The sequence below is a fragment of the Drosophila guanche genome, unplaced genomic scaffold (assembly GCF_900245975.1).
Source record: "Drosophila guanche unplaced genomic scaffold, DGUA_6, whole genome shotgun sequence".
NCBI classification, from domain to species: domain Eukaryota; kingdom Metazoa; phylum Arthropoda; class Insecta; order Diptera; family Drosophilidae; genus Drosophila; species Drosophila guanche.
Genome location: NW_022995745.1, coordinates 4,863,389 through 4,882,555, shown reverse-complemented (window position 1 = coordinate 4,882,555; position 19,167 = coordinate 4,863,389). Strand labels below are relative to the sequence as shown.

At 48.1% G+C, this 19,167-nt stretch overlaps 1 protein-coding gene across 1 annotated transcript; it reads right to left on the bottom strand.

The window, feature by feature from the left end:
• Positions 1 to 380: 380 nt before the first annotated feature.
• LOC117580890 (nucleolar and coiled-body phosphoprotein 1-like) lies at positions 381 to 17,435 on the bottom strand. Its single transcript, XM_034267642.1, has 9 exons — positions 17,290 to 17,435; positions 2,171 to 2,339; positions 1,822 to 2,068; positions 1,427 to 1,741; positions 1,161 to 1,361; positions 995 to 1,102; positions 866 to 940; positions 513 to 811; positions 381 to 442 (listed from the first exon to the last, which is right to left on the bottom strand). The coding sequence occupies exons 1-8, from the start codon at positions 17,433 to 17,435 to the stop codon at positions 675 to 677; spliced, it is 1,398 nt and encodes a 465-aa protein (XP_034123533.1). The 3' UTR covers positions 381 to 442; positions 513 to 674.
• Positions 17,436 to 19,167: the final 1,732 nt, after the last annotated feature.

Below are 19,167 nucleotides of genomic sequence, written 5' to 3'. Positions count from 1 at the left end.
ACAGGGCATGGCCCTTTCCGAACATGACATTTGACATTTGATAATGTCATTTGCCGCGTAATTGTTTTTTGATTTGATGCCACCCTCCGCCCCAACAACTCTCTGTCTTTATCTTTGCTTTAGTCTTCGCTTTTCTGTTTGGTTTTTCCTTACATCTGCTTATTTTTGTAACGCTCCCTCGAACGTGGGCAGCCAGAGATGCAAATTGATTTGATCGGAGCACGAACCCACACAGTTTCTCAGCAAGGAGTAACCGGGCAACCAGACTTAGAGAAGCTCCAAGGTGGGCCCTGCCTTGGAAGTTCCCTTTCCACGGAGTCACAATCGCCTCGACTACATTTCAGAATGTTTTATTTATTTGATTGATTATTTATTGATTGATTGATTGATAGATATTTCGGATATTTTAATTGCTGCGCTCGAGGAAGTTCCTAGCGGGAGGCTGCAAAGAGAGAGGCAAGACAAGGCATCGATTAGGGTTTAGTTTGGCAAGGGAGAGTGCACGGACCTACCAGATGTATTCTGTGTTTGCTCGTCAAAGATAGAGAGTGACGACACTGATTCGGGGAACTATTTGGAGACTATTTGGCACAACACTAACAGGCCACGTGGGCATTGCTTGGCAACTGCATGCCCCTGGCTGATCTAGAGGCAGAGCCGGATGCCAATGAAGATTAGGGCTTCGGCTTCGATGAAGCCTGGTTCGATTCATCCGAAGATGGTGGAGTCAAGGCAGCCCGACGGTTGCGATTGCTCCTCAAGTCGTAAGGAAACGCCTGTGGGGGAGGCACTAGTACATCCTCGCCGGCTTCTGAAAGTTAAGCGTTTGGACACTGCAGTAGGGGAGAAGCCATCGAGGACTTACCTTTGCCAGCGGAGGATCCACTCGACTTTCCAGCGTCACCCTTCTCCTGATTTTCGTCGTCAGAGTTGCGTGGCTCTGATGGGTTACATTTATTATTTATTTACTGGGCCCACCAATGGATGCACTTACCCGAGTGAATAGTGGCAGTCACAACAATGGAGTTTCTCTTGCTTTTTGGCTTCTTGAAGAGATTCTTCTTGGAAGTTTGCTCCTCGATGGAGCTGGAAGAGCTGTATTCTGCGGACCATACAAAGTGGTTAAAAGTTGCCACGAACTTTGAATATTTTTCACTTACCTTCGCCACTATCGAATGCTGGGCCGCCAGCATTTTGGCGGTTCTTGCGATTGCCACCGTGGTCACGACGCGAGGCCTTGGCCCGGTGCAGCTCGAGGTACTCCATACCGAACTCGCACTCAGTGTCAAAGTCGAGGAGCGGTTCGGTTTCCAGGTCCTGTCGACGCTTCACAATCGGCTGCTTCGAATTGTTCTCCAGCACTGAAATGCCAAGAAAATGTTCTTTATAAATACTTTCCAGCTGTGAGGCCAACTCTGATACTGACTCTGCTGAAAATGAGTTTTCGTTGAAAGGTTGATGGGTTTCTCCTGCATATTCATGATGTAATGCTTTTTGGGCTTTGCCTGGCTGCTGGGATTCATTTGAAGTTGTTTTCCCGGGCTACTGGGAGTCATGTTGCTCGGTTTGGTTTTCTTTTTGAGATTCCAATCTAGATTCTCCTTTTCATTTTCCTTTTCCTTCGGATTGTTCTTGGTCTTGGGCACAGCTCCAGTGGCGGTCTTTTTCGGCAGCTCCCCGGACTTTTTGCGCTTCTGATCCTCCTGCTGCAACTTCATGGTGTCCACCAGACTGAAGATATCTGTGCAGAAATCAAAGAGATTATCAAGGAGGATCATCCCTTTGGTGGGGGGGTATTGCTAGTAGGGAGCCGGCACTTACAGTAAAAACGTTGCAGCGGATATAGGGCAATATTATCGGGGTATGGGAAGACCGGGTCGTAGCTCTTTCCTCTGCCTGCACCCTTGACCTTGGGCTTCAGCGGTGGAGGCGATGGAGGCGATGGGGACACGGTGGACGATGGGGACCTGCGAGTGGAGACGTCAGGCGAGGAGACGTCAGGCGAGAAGCTATCATCTTGGCTCATCGGATCAAAGCTCTCGGCGATTGCCATCAACTCCGGCTCCAGCTCCAAGTAGAGGTCCATGTGCAAGCCCAAGTCCATTTCCAAGTTATCCGGCTCCGGGCCGTTATCCTGAGGCAGCTCCAGGATATCCTCAGGCTCCGCCACCTGCCTGCCCCCAATCAGCTCACCTCCGATCGGCTTCGACTCGTCCAGCAGCTCCTCAGGCGGTGGGGTGGCCAGTCTGCCTCGGCTGGGTATCGGCACGGCCTCGGAGCGCTGCAGCGGCATCAAGCCGGGCATCCCAGTGCTCGCCTCCTGCTCCTGTCTGGCACGCCTACAACGCACACAGACATTCATCGTTATTGGTTATAGGTTATTGGTTATTGGTTATTGGTTATCGATTCGGGAGGGACGCCTGTGGACAGGCGCAGTAGCCGCCCGAAGCCGGTTCCCCAAGCGGCACTCTCTCTTGCTCTCTCTCTCTCGCTCTTAGGGGGCTCTGTTTTTTCGCCCCATTGTTGTTGGTAATTTAATCAAGCCCCCAAGAGTGAAAAAAACGAAGATGGACAAGAAACAATGCAGGAAGTTGGCGGGGAAAAGGGAACAGGAGAGAGCGAAAGCGTAGCAGAAAATTGGCAGTCATCGAGGTGCAGTGCCGCCCTCAGACACCCCACTCTGCATCATTCTGCGCCTATACTAACCGTAAATTTCGCTCCATTTTTATTTAGTTTTCATTTCCGGCGGCCCAGCCAGCCGATGTCAATTTGCGCCCCAAACAAACGCAGAGAGAGAACTAGAAAAGTATCACAGGAAGAGAAAAGGCGTAGATCCATCCGTGGATATCTTTTCTTTGCTCAGATCTTCGCTTATTAGTGCTCATCCTTAGGGCAAATCTCAGGGGTTTGCCCTCTTTGTGGCTTTGTGGGAACATCCTTATGTGGCATTTATCAATGCTTTCCACTTGCCACGTTTCTGCTGGCTCTGCTCCATTCTTTTTTTCGAGTGCAGAACTAGACATTTATCGCCGCTGCCCATGTTCACTCGACCCGTGCTCCCGCCGACTAATAACTAACGTGGCTAGCTCCAGCCCGAGACCCCCACACCTCTTGGTGCAACATCAATTCTCCCTAGACACTATCAAGCCCCCACCCGACAAAGTTAGTTTACGGCAAAAGTTTAACACACAAAAAAAAAACAAAAAAAAATTGAGAAAAGCTAACGAAAAAAATCCACGAAAAATTCTACAAAATTGTGTATAAAAAAGAGCACAAAAAATAAAAATAAAAGATGCAATTTTCGGTCAAAAGCTAGTCGGGAATCATGCAGGGCATCATGGGAGAAGCTGTACCGAAAAGCGAGAACGAGAAAAGAGGACCAAGAGGGGTCCTGGAGAGAGAGAGAGAGAGAAAAAATTGGTTTTTTCTCGTGGAGCTTCACGCGAAGCTTTTCATTTGGCGCTGGCAGCCATTAGAGCAAAAATCAGCAGCATCCCAACCTACCCAAGGGGTTGCCCGAAGGGAGGAGGGCGGTGGTGCAGTGCAGTTGTTGCTGTGCCGCACACATGTGGAAATTCTGCGCGTTTTGCAGTTTTTTAATTGACCAACAAATTTATTTGATTCGTTAGCAACGCGAATATTTTCTTCCACTGCCCTGACTTTTGCCGAATCATTCCACACTCGCCTCCCATATATATTCTCGCCTGTAACTTAAGAGGTGGACAGTGCGTTCCAGCAGCATAAGTCGCATAAGTCTGCCTGCTTGTGGAGCGTTATGCTGGCAGATAAGAGCAGAAATAACTCTCAAAGTGCAGGAAAGATTTAAACAATTTTCAACCACAATCTTTTCCATTTAATAGTCCCTCAAAGTGTATCCAATTTGTGACTAAACTCGCCTTTTCCCTAATGTTTTTTCCTGCATTAACTCCAAGCAATTTCTGGGTAATATATTTCCGATACACAAAGCCTTAAAGCCGCGACACGCACTGTCCATGCCGGCATATGCATATGAGCTGATGCGGACACGAGCTTAAAGCCAATGCCAATGTGATGGCTGGGATGTAAAATTTGCCCAAAATCCAATCCCCCATTGAGTCCTGGGGTAATTGAAATTCAAAGCAAGCAAAGACCAGAGGACACCAGCACTGGCAGGGCGGGGGGATGTCGGATACGGAGTCCGTCTCTTGTTGTTTCTAAGGATTACATATTGGTAAACAACGATTACAACAACGACAGAGAGGAGCACAAGAACAAGAACGAGGACGAGAGCAGCCGATGGTAACGACAACTTATTGTGCTACAAATTGGTTTGTTTGTCCAGCCCCACCCCATCCCATGACAGAGCCCCAGTTCTAGTGGCACAGACGACCCTTTGGGGTTGGTGAGCGGGCGAGCTGTTTGATTTGATTGTTGACTTTATTGGTCAGCGCGGGCCTTTTGTGTGTTGTTCTTTGGCCCCCCAGTCCCAGTCCCAGTCCCAGTCCCAGAGCCCGCTGCAGCTTCTGCTTCTACTGCTGCTTGTGCTGTTGTTTTAACGATATTTAATCTATGATTAAAATCAATTAAATGCTACACTTGACTTAATTTATTGTCGCGTCGCAAAGCAACCGTCGAGCGGCGAGCGTTGAGCGTGGAGATCAGATCAGGGCGAAGCACACAAGACAAGTAGCTGCCCCGGCGAATACTTATACGTATCCGAAATAACCGATGCGAAAACCCAGCCTGACTGCCTCCTAAAAATCAAATTGGTCGCTACGGTCCCCCCCCCCCCCCCCAGCCGTTTCGTATGAAGTCGAATGCCAATAAAAATCTGGCAGCAAAAATCTACGACAAAAGTCGGAAACACTTTGTCGGTGGCTGGGGCTGGGGCTGGGGCTTGTTCGAGCTTCTGGCCCTATCTTTATGGCTCGATCTGGTTTCTGTTCTGTTCTCTCCGACAGCAATGCAGATAATTGTCCACCTCAAGCGGTCAGGGGGGGTCGCAATGGGAAGCAAAACCCAAAACCAAACCCAAACCAAAGACCATCAAGAACTTCGATTTTTGTTTTGTTCCGACTACAAAATTACTTTTATTTCTGCCACACAAAGCTAAACTAAAACGTACTTAAGAAGCCTTTTCTTCACGGTGTTGTAGTTGTAGTTGTACACCTGAAACTAAAGGACGTTCATGGGTTGGCTGCCGCCACGATCTTTTATATCCTGATCAGATCGGTGCTGTTGGGTATACCCTTTGGCAATCCGGCAACTGAGGCTACGCAAAATGATTCCAAAATTGCAAGCGAAACATTTAAAGCACTTTAATGGCGCTTTCTGAACATTTTTAAACCCGTACTTAAGAAGCCTTTTCTTCACGGTGTTGTAGTTGTAGTTGTACACCTGAAACTCAAGGACGTTCATGGGGTGGCTGCCGCCACGATCTTTTATATCCTCGTCAGATCGGTGCTGTTGAGTATACCCTTTGGCAATCCGGCAACTGAGGCTACGCAAAATGATTCCAAAATTGTAAGCGAAACATTTAAAGCACTTTAATGGCGCTTTCTGAACATTTTTAAACCCCAAAAACAGTCACTGGAAAGCTGCTTTATTTGTGGCTATTTAAGTATCATCCAGACGGTTGATCTAAAAGTGCGCTGACACTTCTTGGGTTAGGGTAACCATTTAATCAGGCACTTAATCGTTTTTTTGGGGACGGGCACTGGAGCTGGATGGAATTTTTAGTGATTTTTGCTGCCACTCAAATGCAATGAACTCCAGCTCCAGCTCCAGCTCGGTCTCCAGAGACCTTGAAGGTCGATTCACTTTGAAGAGTTGACACTCGATTGGGGCATGGAAATGCCAATGGAAATCGAAACATAAGTCTACCCGCACGGGGCGAGAACTCAATCAAACGAGTGGCTCCATGCAAATGAGTCCAAAAAGTGGAGGATACTGGGAGGATGGGGGGATGTTGTCGCATTTAAAATTCCGTTTAATGATGCAATTGGAATTTGATGAGTTGGAAAACTGGGGAACACGAACCGAACCGAACCGGCCAACCGGCTGATGAAACGCAATCAATGCAGAGACACTTTGAGAGATGTCGGCACGAGGATGGGAGTACGCTGGCCGGCAGGTAAATTGCAACCAATAATAATGAATAATTGAAAATCCAATCAAACACCAAATGAAAACGGAGGCACAGCCACACGGCTGGCCGTGCAGCAGCAGCAGCAGCAACAGCAGCAGCCACAGCATTGCCCATATCCATATCCATATCCATTGCCCATATCCTATACCCATCCAAAAGACACCAACACACACACACACACACACACTCGTAGAGCAGCTGGGCAAATGGGTGGGTGGCTGAGCTGGTGTTGATTTTGCCGGCTTTATCGAAGGACATTAGCAAACGGTCGTTGGGTTTGGCTGCAAATGCAATCAAAAGCGTGGGCCTCTTCCGAAAGCAGACAAACATCGAGGCAGGAGCAGCCAGGGACAGGGACAGGGGAAGGGGAAGGGGAAGGGAGCTGCAGAACAGGAAGGATAAACCAGAGCAACCTGCATAGATGACACCCCAGGGACATGGCAAAAGTCAATGAATGGTAATAGGTGTCGACATGGCATTCTCTCCACCTATCCCCATGCCCATCCCCATGCCACCCACAATGCCGCCCGTTCTTGTCCTCTGGCTGCCATGGAGGCGTGGCATGGGGCAACATGTTGTCGCTGTTGCTGCTGCTGTGGCGGCTTTATTGGTGTTGTTTTTGCTGATTGCCACTTTCGGCAATGGATCGAATGGCGTCGCGTCCGAACGGGGTTCTTGGCATGTTGGCAGGGGGGAGTGTGGGTGGCAGTGGGGGGCTGGGGCCAGCATGCATTAATTGCCAGTTAAATTGAGTTTGACTAGCACTTGCTATGGACTCGCAATGAGCTTCGGCAACCGATCTGATTTGGATCTGTTTGTGATCTGATTCTGTTTCTGTTTATGTTTCTGTTTCCGAACTGCATTGGCACTCCTTCCCTTGCCCTCTGGCATCACTTTTGCAACTTGTTTGTGTTTTCATAATTCGATTTTTTCATAATTTGCCTCGCTCTCGAACAAATAAACAAGGTCTCATATCGAAAGAGCCTCCGGCAGCAGGCGGGCAGGACAGGGCACCCACCTTCCATCTCCCACGTGGCAGCCCTCGCTCTCGCTCTCGCTCTCGCTCGATTGTCGCCCCGAGGCGTGGCAGAAGACAAAAGTTTATCGCCATTTCCCCACATACATACCCCAACGCAATATACATATATTTTTGATAGATGTAATTACAAGCAAATATGCCGCTAACGTTGAAATTTGCCTCAAATTGAGTTTCGGTTTTGGTTTCTGTTTCTGTTTCGGTTTCGGTTTTCGAGTTCGGATTCGGATTCGGGGTTGAGCTGAGCGCTGAGAGCTGAGATGAGTCTGTCCGTCGAATGTTGTTCAATTAACGTGACTCAGTTTGTTTGTGTTTTGGTTTGTCTGTCGGGTAACCCACACCCACACCCACACCCACGCCCATCACCCACTCATCCATTGGCAGACACATCGCGGCAGCAAAATGACAACCGCGAGCGTTTTCCGCGCACTGCAGTTGAATGTGAATGTGGCTGTGGCTGTGGCTGGGGCATCAACATGTTGCACAAATATAAACATAAATCAATTAACATTTTTCCAGCAGCAGCAGGCAGCAGGCAGCAGCCGGTGGACAAAGGACGAAGGACGCAGGACGCAGGACGAACTCTGCAGCCGAAAATGTGAAAATGAAAATGAAAACGAAAATTGGCAGCAGCGGAAGTCGAATTTTTGGCCACTCGCCTGCGGCGCGCACAAATTTCAGCATCGACAATTTGCAACAGCTGTCACTGTGTGGGTGGGTGTCTCCAGGTCATGTGTGTGTGTGTGTGTGTGTTGCTTACTTTGCAGTTAAGTATTTGCACTCATCATAAACGATTTACCTGCGCACTAATTATCAATAGTTTGCTTTGTGTTGCGCCAGCCAAAAGCTGCTTTCATCCTGCTGTCAGCCCGGAGGCAGAGCCAAAAGAGAGAGCAAAGAATAGATGGCCACACAGATAAGGATAAAGTCGGAATGGAGACAATCGGGCGACACTCGCAATGGCACACACACATGCCGGCAATGGCGGGGAGGCCCTTGGCGAAATTGTAACTCGAACCCAACCAAACCCCCGGCAGAACACTGAACTGAGCCGAACCGAACCGAACCGAAACGACAAACGAAAACCAAAAAACTTGTTCCATAAATTTTCTATTCAAAATGTAATTAAACCCTTGTGCTGCTGCTGCTGCTGCTGCTGCTCATCTAATTACAACAAAAAGGCAGCCTCCCAGCAGCCTCCCAGCAGCATCCTCATCCATGCCCGAAATTTCGAATGGTTCGGTACGGGATGGGTCGGATGCGGATGCGCAGCAATATACTCGATAATTGCAAACGAAATGGCAACAAAAAAGGCCACACAACAAAGCAACTTCAAATGCGGTCCACACAGAGGCCGGAGACCGGGTTGGAGCTGTAGCCGGCCTGTAGCTGGGTGCCGGATTCTTGGTCTATTTTCATAAATATCTTCAAAGTCATTAAATTTCACACATGTTGGCGGCACGCAGAATTGTTTTAATTTTAAAATTATTGTCATTAATTGATTTTTGATATAGCCCGGGCTCCGGCTCCCACTCTGGGCTGGGTCGTCCTCCCATAAATCTTCATGTGTGTAAATCTCCTTGGGTAGGGCGTGCCTCCTCCTCCTGGGCTTAACGTCTTTTGCAACAGTTGTGTTAAGTGCTCAGGCATCAGGAGTCGGAAGGGAACCAGCCACAGAAAATAATTAGTGACTCGAATAAAAAAATGCCAAAGCCAAAGGCAAAGGCAAAGCCAAAGACCATCCGTAGGCAGAGACACCCAGAAAAGGGGTAGCAGAACAAGGGGTAACAGGGGGTAACAGGGGGGAGGAGGACTTTTGCTTTTACGGCATTCGCTTGATTATTGAGACCATTATTTATGTTTAATTACGTTACGGGCGTTAATGTGCGGAGAGCACCAGCCACCCACCCATTCACGAGCCGCAACTTAGGGCTGAGAGCCGCTCTCCGCTCTCCGCTCTCCGCTCAGGGAGTGTTTCAGCAAGTTGAACAAAATCAAACAACATTCGGATTTGATACACCGAAATGTACTGAAGGGTAACCCATGTCCAAGAAAGATCTGTAAAATCAGGAAAAAGTTCTACCAACCAACACAAAATCCAACATAATTTAAGACCCAAAAAATGGCAACTACCATTTCAGTATTCCGAGGCACTATTTCAAGAACTAAGCCAATGCAATCTGCCATCAAGTGTGGGGGCTTGGGAATGGGAAATGGGCAGCCTGCCCCACAGAGATACAGAGACTTCTCTCTCGCTCTGCGTAATCCTGTGAAAAGTAGGCGAACGCGGGACTTGGCGAACAAATTTGTGACACGTTTCCGACACGTTTGCCATGTCGATTTTTCTTGAGCAAAAGCGTTTTTCTCATATATATTTTATAACTGTCGACTGTCGACGATACATATCAAGTGGGTTTCGCCCTCTCTCTCTCTCTCTTGGTGTGTGTGTGTGTGCGTGTGTGTGGGTGGGTGGGAGGGGGTGCATACCTGTGTGTAAGTACAAACCCACTGGCCTCTGATGGGTGGTGGTTGAAAGATAAACGTCGCTGCTGTGTTGACTCATACGCAAATTTTTACTCATATGATGGAACCCCCTTCCATGGGTGGCTTGGGGTGGCAGCAGCAGCAGGGGTTGGAGCTGGAGTTGTCTCTGTGCCATTGTTGCTGTTGTTGTTAATGGTTTGATGGGTTTAAAGTCATGTTGCCTGCCCGTGTCGCATTCGGAGTAGGAGCAGGAGATGGAATCTGAGGGGTGCCTCAATGTATCGCTCTCATACACGACACAGCAGTAACTACATGCATGTACATATCTTTTGTACATATCATTTATGTACATATATTTTTTAGAAATGTCTTCTCTTCTTTTTTTGCATATGAACGCACGCCCTGTCGGGCTTTGGATTGGATTGCGGGCGCCCGTCCGCCTGGCTGTGTATCTTATGGCTTTAATAACTTTAGTGCTGGTACGTGCCATTGATCCTTGATGGACGAGCGTGGCAAGAGCGGTGCCCCATTTGACAGTGCAAGACATAATCTAAGACACATCTACGCTCCATATCTATGCGCAGCCAAGGAAAACCCTTTCAAAATCCATTCCGAATTTTCGAATATTTATTAGATGTTGATTTTGTTGATTTGGTGCAGGAAGAACTAGAACGCTGCTGGGAAAACCTGGGTACTCAGGGCATATATGATTCGTTTTAATTTTCTTGGGGGAACATCAACGACAGCCACACTCCAACCCCAACCCCAACCCCAACTCCCATCCCAGAACGCCCCCCAGGGCGCGCGTCAATTCCACCAATTGCTCTTCCTAGTTTGGCATTTTTGTATTCCTCATTCAGTGTGTGTTTTTGTTGCTTTCCTTTGCCGCTTTTGATGGGCCATTCGCCTGCTCGCTTTTCGGCATTATGCATAAATTTCATTTTCCAGCTTTCCACCCGCCCCCTCTGCTTATTGTTCATTTTTTGTGCATTTTGTATTTCTTTTTGCTCATTTTATTCACGAGACTGTCTCTGTGGTTGCCTGTCTCTGTCTCTGTCTCTGTGTGTGTGTGTGAACCTGCCCACTTTTCTGTTATTAATCTTCGTGGGAGTTATTGCTATTTTCTCTGCTCTCAAGTCAAATTATGCTCTTGCTCTACCTCGGATGGGGCGGGGGGGACTGCCCTGATCTGCGTTCATTTGTGTATGAAATTAAAATCACACCCATGAGATGTGTCCCAGGAATTCCATGGTCCATGGGGTGGGGTAGCTACTGGTCCGTTTCCTAAGAAAAAATGGCCGACCCGTGGGCAATGGCAATCCGGAAAACCAAAAAGAAAAGCAGCACAACAAAAAATAAATATATAACAACTGTAAATTGAGTTGTTGCCCTTTCGCCGCGTTGCCCAAACTTTGGCCGCCGCCTAATTCATTCATGAAAACCGTTGGTCGGGTGGTGGGGGGCGCCGCCCCTGTGCCACATATCCCATGCTCTGCCCCTTGTTGCAGTTACTGCTGCTGCTGCTGCTGCTGCTGCTGCTGCTTAGCATACAATTGCCACATTAACTTGCCAGCCCAAAGATAAATCGCACAGCCAGGCTGCAAATTGTTGCTGCTGCCTCCATGCCCAGCGTATTTCGCACTAAAGCCGCTGCGGGGCAAGCAAAAATCGAGACAAGTTTGGAGGAAATGCTTTTTTCGCAAAGTGCATTTGAGGCCTCAGGCAATTGCAATGGCCATGGACATGGGGCACGAGGAACTAAGGCAGAAACAGCACCACAAATACCCTACACAAACAGGTACAGCACTCCAAGTACATTTATGTCCCAGAATACGCTGCATAAAGCAGAGCTTAGAAAACCAATTGGTGTGCACATGGAACCGCTTGGGTAGCTCTCCATTTTGCCACAATTCAGCGTTAAAGTTAGAGTATACTTCTACCAATAGCAGAAACAACAGCAACAACAGCCACAACAATTTTGCTTAGTTTGTGGAAGATGTGCGGAGAGGAGAGCGAAGCAATTTTTAATGTGGTTTGCGCTTTAGCCAAAAGTTGGCGTTGGGCCCATTTTTCTTTGGCTTGTTAGAGAGACGTTAGCCAAGCAGCAAAAGCAGCTAAGGATTCCAAAAACACTTGGCCACAAAGGTTTCCAGCAGTCACCCTGCACCCCGCTCCCGTCACAGACGTAGTTACAGTCTCAGCCAAGTGCAAGAGCAAAAGGAGAACGGCGAACGGCGAACGGCGAACGGCGAACAGCGAACTAGAGATGTTGTTCCTGTTGTTGTTTATGATACGTCAGTTGTTGCAGTTGTTTGAAGAAGTTGTAAGAAATAGGCTTGCCACAGCGTTGAGGTGGCAAGGGCAGACCTAGCCAGCAGACAAATGATCTCAGGCCAGCAACACAGTGGGACGAGCACGAGCACCAATGAGAGACTCGAGTCTAGACGGACACCACTGAGCGCTGAATAGAGCTGGCCCCAGGGTCAGCTTGCCCAAAAAAATGAAGTAGTTAAGGGGCAAACAGAGATAGAGCATCGGATACTTGGAATGCATTGATGCACTCGTCTTTGCCACATGCAAATGCAGGAAGCGGCCAGCGAGTGACTGAATCTGGTGATGGATTACACGCCGCTGCAGCTGCAAGCCGTGGACCGTGGACCATGGACCGTGCACAGCCATCTTCTCGCGGGATGGGAGACAATTCATTTATTAAACTGCACTTAACATCAACACCACATCATCATTAATATTAACAGCACACTCGGACTCCAACTCGGACATAGCCAAGGTGTTAACAATGTTGTGTCTTGTGTCGAGGAACTCGGCTGACCATCAATTGTGGGCCTGCAACAGCGATTTGTAATTGTTAACACAAAAATGCTAATAAAATAGGAGGAAAATCCAGGAAGCCAAACTCCGGCCTGGGACCATGAGAACTGAGCGAGAGATTAACGAATAAACCCAGCAGAATCTCTGACCTTGGATGGCAAAATCAATGAGGCTACCAGCAGCAGCAGCAACTTCCAAACTCTTGGCCAAACTTTGGTCGAAAGAGAGACAGAGAGAGAGAGAAATGTCAGGAACTCATGTTCAACTGTCAAACTGAACCGACAAACCGTTAATTAGCAAATCAAAGATATGCCACGCCACAGAGAGAGAGAGAGAGAGAGAGCGGGGACACGAGGCACAGCCAGAGTTGAGTCCGAGTCGAGCCACTGACAGCTCACAAAATCCGACAGTTGCGCACATTCGAGAAAAGATCAATGAGAATTGTGAAAGAGGCTGAAGAGTTGGCCCGGCCAGCAATTAAAAGCGGCCAAAAGCAGAGGTGATGCGCGCGAGGGAGGCAACCGCAACCGCAACCGAAACCGAAACCGAAACGTTTAAAGCGCCCAAAGCCCGTCAAGCTGTCAGCCGATGAGGGGCAGGGGAGGCATCACTTCGGTTCAGATCGGTTAGGATCTGCAGGGTTTTCGGTTCGTTCGGTTGGACTTACAGAGCGGCTCAATTCAGCTGTTGTCAATCATAAGCTGGTCCAGCCAGCCAGCCACATTCTCCTCCCCAAAAGCTGGCTGGCTGACTCCCTGCCTGCATCTCCCTCAGCAATGCTTGAGCGATCTAAGCTAACTTCTAACATTCCCCAGTCAGAGCTGAGGCTGAGGCTGAGACTGAGACTGAGACTGAGACTGAAGCTGAATCGTAGTCGCATCTGTCGGATTTGCATTACCGCGTCCGACTTGCCTTGAAATTATGTGAAATTGATCAATTTCAACGTTGCTGCTCTGCTCTGCTGATGGTCTCCGCTGCTCCGTGGCCAGACTTGGTCTATCGCTGCTCTCCGTTGCAGCAGTGCGGCTCCATGGCTGGAGGAGCATTTAATGTAAAATGTCAATCAAAAATTGCCCAGAATGGGGAAAAACAACTTTGAAAATTTAATTAGAAATGTGTACACGTCTGGCAAATGGATGCCTGGGAAAATGGCAAATGGAAAATCTTTTGCGACTGCTCAATTGAAGCGATGAGAGAACTGCAAAAACCAACTCCACCAAAGTGTCAGGAGTTGGTTGCTAATTGTTAAAGAACAAAATCTCTCTCTCTCTCCCTGTCTGTCTGTCTGTCTGTCTGTCTGTCAGCTGTAGATTGCCTGGAACCGATCCGATCCGATCCGATACGATCCGCTGGGAAAGTTGCCATTTGATAGTCGGTGGAAATGGCTTTGAAACAGCAAACAGAATATGAATGGATAAATTCCAGTACGAAAAATCTATTCCAGATTCCTGGAATCCTCAGCTGGAAGCTGATTTCGATTTCCCTGAATTGAAGTCGCTTTCATCTCCCCTCTGGCACTCTGTGTTGTAGTTGTCGGCTTGGACATGGACTTATAAAGACATAACTCACAGTTTAATGGCCATAAATTCATTTCGGAGTATGAAATTCGGTTCTCATATTCGTTGGAAATTGTAAAAACCAGCGACAGGCAGAGTCAAACTTAAATAATAATAATAATAATAGTTGTAAAAATGATCATAAAGCGAGAAGCGAACAAATGGTGAGAAACAAAATATAATCCACACCAGCCAATGGACAAGTTTTGGCCGGTTGAAGCAATCAAACTATGAAGTCGGACCTGTCGTTTATGGCACTTCCCAATTACAAATTTCAAACTGGCCCAGCCAGTGGCGGTTGACATCAAATGGACTGCCACTCTCTGAGGATTGAATTTGAGTCTAAGTCTAAGTCTGACTCTGAGCTTTGTATTAATTTGTCAAACATTTTGGAGTCGCTCTTCGCTTGTCAATGGGCCAGGCTTGAGTGGAAGTGGAAGTGGAAGTGGAAGTGTCTCTTTATCAATGGGCGGTGGCTTCTGCCTCGGAGCCATGCTAATTTAGTCATGAGACACACACTCGTTTGAGTTGAACTCGCATGTATCATATTTTCCTGTTTGTTGTTTCGAGATTGTTTCCAACTGAAACTGCTTCATTTCTTTGAATTTCATAATTACACGGCTTTGACCGCTCAACGACTGTTGCTCCATCTCCTCCAGCTCCTCGCTGCTGTCTGTAGTAACTGTTTTTTGTCATTGTCAGTTTTTCTTGAATGAACTTCGGCTTTGGCTGTGGCTAACTGGTTAACACTCCACACACCGACGAGGTCTTGGCCGCTGTCCCCATGGAGCTCCGCGTTGACGGGTTTTTTGTGTGTGGACTTCTTGCCTTAATTAATTATTGTTGTATAATTTGTAGTTGGCTTGGGGCATAATTCGCCAGAAGCACAAAACCATTCATGAATGGTTCCACATTTTCCCACATTTCCGGTACAGTTGTGCACAAAACGCTGGCACTATTCGGTACCGTGCCGCTCTTTGGACCGCCCCAAGTTGGGGCCAAGCTGCCCGAGCAAAAGGGCGTAGTGGGCAATGTCAATCAATTGGTTCGCTGACTTGGTTGGCTGGCTGCTGGCTGCTGGCTGTTGCTGGCTGCTGCCCGAGCCAAGCAAAAATGGCAGCTGACTGACAGACAGATCGAAAATGCTGCCACAGAGTCAAGGAGTTGCTGTGGAGCGGGGGGCATGGAGGGTCTCTGGCCATCGTTGGCCAGCAAACTGAACCAGAAATTGTGCCGCGGACTGGCCACAGCGATGGCAGCGTGACACGAAGCAATGATCGTGGCACTCATGGAGGATAATGGCTCTTCGAACTCTTCACAACAATCGAAGATGAACGGCAAATTTGACTGAGAATTCATTGCCTTTCGAATGGAAATGGAACTCTGATTCCCGCTGCAATTTCTTTCGATATTTTCGCACACAAAACGATCACAGTCGATGCCATCTCGAGGAAATGAAGCTGCAACTGGAACTGGAACTGTGGCTTGGGCTGCTCTGGCTGCTGGGGCAGCTTGGAGCTGCCTTGACAGGCCACGACTCGCAGCCAGCCAAATCGATCGAACTGCCTTCATTAAAGTGCAAAAAAAAAAGGGAAAAAATAAAACCAGAGCAATGCCGGGCCTGGCCTGGTCGGGCTCCCTCTAGCCATCCCTCTCTGTCTTAATAACTCCTTTCCTGCCTCCGATTTGAAAGCAGCAGCAGCAGCAGCAGCCACGAAATGGAGTTGCAGATGGAAAAGGAGAAGGAGAAGGAGATCACGGCTGCTGCTGCTGGGCTGCTTCGATCGCTGCCGCTCGCTCCATTGCTCCATTAATTTCCATGTTGGCCACAATTTGACTTCTGTTCGCTGCTTATTCAGAGCGAGCCCTCCTCCCTGTATCTGTTTCTGTTTCTGTTTCAGTTTCTGTTTCTCTCTCGCTTGTGCTGTTGGCTGTTTTTTGTGCAAATTTGCGAACCGTGATTGCGAGACCAGTCCCGTCCCTCGGCAGGGCACGCAATTTGCGCTTGAATGGAAAATAAAAACAAAATCTGCAACAAATTGGAAGCCAATAATCAAATGTCAGTCAGGGCACCCTACACACTCCCTCTGCAGGTCTCTGGGCCTCTCTGTCAGCTCGTCTGACAGTCAGTCAGTCATTCAGCCAGTCAGCCGGCCAGGGCGGTCGGTGGAGCGACCAGTTCCAGGTTTCCAAGCTTCCAAGCTACCAGCTTCTTCAAGCTCCAATCTCCAAGCTCCAGGCCTCATTACTCAAACTCAAACTCAAACTGAAACTGAAACCCAGGCAGTGGTCGTGGCCCGGCAGCAGCCTGTCGCTTCTTGGCCTTCGCTTGGACCCTGCCCCTGGACGTTGTCTGATCCATGTCCGATTTGCCTGTCTATTCATTTGAAAGTTTTCGAATTCGATTTTGATTTGATTTCATTTCGTTCTTCACGCTTTTTAAGATTTTTAAATTAGTTCAGTTTATGCCTAAGGGGAAGGGGAATGCGGGGGGTAACCGCCAGTCTTGTGTTGTTCCAGAATTCTCGATTCGATTGCAGTGTCTCGATATTGTTTATTGGTTCCACATTACGCCCGCCACAGTATAATTAACAATAAAAAATTTCAAACACATTTTGACACAATTTTAATAGTCAATAAAACTCAATGGAGAGCGTGAAGCACCAGTGGAGTGCGGAGAGGGGAGAGGGGAAAGCAACCCAGAAGCAATGAAGCGAAGGAATGATGTGGCCATTGTCGCGGCTCTGCGGCTTTTGTGGGTTATTGCTGTTGACAAATCGATAAACAGCTCAATTAGCATTTTTGATGCTCAATCGTTAAAGAGCGCTCTCAGCCCCTCTCCTCTCGCCGCCTTCGGGCATACTTTGACTGACTGACAATCATAAATCAAACCATAAAAAATATATCAACAATTCGGTTCAATAATCAATTTGTATGCGCTGTCCGTTGCCCCGCCGCGCCACAACTATGCAAAACGAGCTGTCAACTTGGGGAATTTTGTTGCTCTCAAGGAAGGGGCACAGGGGGGAGACTGAAAAGAGTGAAAAGAGTGAAAAGAGTGAAAACCCGCACACATGTTTCTACACTTTGCAACAATGATTAGCAGAGTAAATCTCCCTCCAAGCTGCATTTAAATTGTTCAATTTGTTGTTGGATTGTTGCATTCTGGACACTCCCCGATCCATCGTCTTGGGCCTGAACATCGGGGGAGCTCTATGGCTCGGGACCCCGCATGAAGGTCTTTTAATGCTCCAGACTGAGGGTCTGAGGGCGTGGAGAGGAACTCCTCGATGCTGGCAAAGTGAACGGCATTGCGACGCTGGCGACGCATCAGGATCAGTTCGTCGCTGCTCGTCCTGTTCAGGTCACCGTTGGCCAGCGCTTCCTCCTTCTGCTCGACCATTTCGTGAAGTGGCTAAATGTATAATTTTTTTGTACACAATAGAAAAATATCCAAAATCGATTTGAAGGCGAAAACCAGGCTAAGAGCAGGCTGCCACATGGCCAGCACAGGGCTGGCAGAGGGGAATTATTTCAATAATTCAATCACGTGTTATCGTATCGAATAATTGAATAAGTCATCGTGTCGAGCGACACAAATTTCATTTCAATACGCAGAACGTTTAACGAACGAATCAGGGCCTCAAAGACGATTGCCGATGATGGAACGAACGACGGGCACTGCGGAACGGGAAGGTGCAGCCAGAGGAGAGCAGAGTGAAGAGTCAGAGGAGGCAGAGGGAGAACGAGACGGAACCAGGCAGGCAACGTGAGTGATTGTCGCAAAAGCTCAAAGGCGACAACAGCTCTTCGAATTGTACTGATTTTTATTTATTTTATGTTTGAACCGAAACGCCTCTGGAATCTCAAATGAAATGCGACTGCGACTGCGCCCGAAACCCCCCCTGGATTCAGTCCACCACAGTCTTCGCCCATCCCCGATCCCCGGTCCCCGATCCACAATGTTTTTTTGCCAATTGGTGTGGGAAAATTGCTGCCAGTGAATCGGTAACAGGCCTCGCCTCTGCCTCTTCTCCATTAACATGTGCACCTCGTGGCGATTTCAATCGAATTTTAATTGCCACCCGAAAGTGGATCTGCTGATTGATAGAGATTTCAGTTTCAGAGCTTTCTGTTTCTGTTTTTTCGCATTTCGTGTACTCAAAGGCTGGCATTGGCTTAAGATTCTGCGACATTCCAAAGGCTTTGATATCAACTAGGAAGTGCTTTCGTTTGGCCATTAGATTCAATCAAAAAGAAGTCCCAAAATATAGAGAAATTTCTTTGATATCTGTGTGCAACTTCTAAGCCAAAACATTGCCATAAAAAGTTGAGAAGAAACATAAATAAAATCATGCCAAAGTGGAGCTTTTGCTTGGTTTGTTTTGGGAATCATTTCAGCAGTCAATGCTACCAGGAACCTGTCCCAAATGAAGCTCTGTTCTTGTGGGTAATTCATTTTAAATGAAAGATTCCCCCCCTTAAAATTGTGCAGCTCAATTTAGAATTTCAGGACACCCATCTAGTTGAGTCAACAGGCAGCCATCAGACCCCAGAGTGAGGCTCCGCTCACGTAAACTGGGTCGATAACTGACCTACAAATCGCAGAGGCATGCACCCAGTCCAGTCTGTCCAGACAGCAAGCAGTTCGATCGAGGAGCGAGAGTTCGATAGATTTTTGACATATTTTTGATCGGCACATTGAACCCGCGCAGAGGCTCATTCACACGCTGCTGTCCGTGGGAGAAAAATGCAGGGTACTGGGACCTGAAAGCTGGAACTTGGAACCTGCAACCTGTGCTGGGATCGCTACAGTTCTTGGGGCTGGGGTTCGAGATGCCGAAAATTGTGGTGTGCTGATTGGAGTGGATTGGAGTGGCGAGTGGACGTTGCCTGGACTTAAACAAATCAATACGAAAACGATGCAAATGGCAAAAGGCATGTCAGCAATGCTGGCGAGTAATTGGCAGTGCAGCGGATCGGTCGGCTGATGACGCTCGCTCTGATGTTGATGATTGCGCTTCGAGTGTTGGCTTTGTGTGTGATTGCGATCGCGACAGGGACAGGGACAGCAACAGGGAAAGGGACAGGTTCAGGGACAGGGACAGGGCTTGACTGGGAGCCGCCAAAGTGCA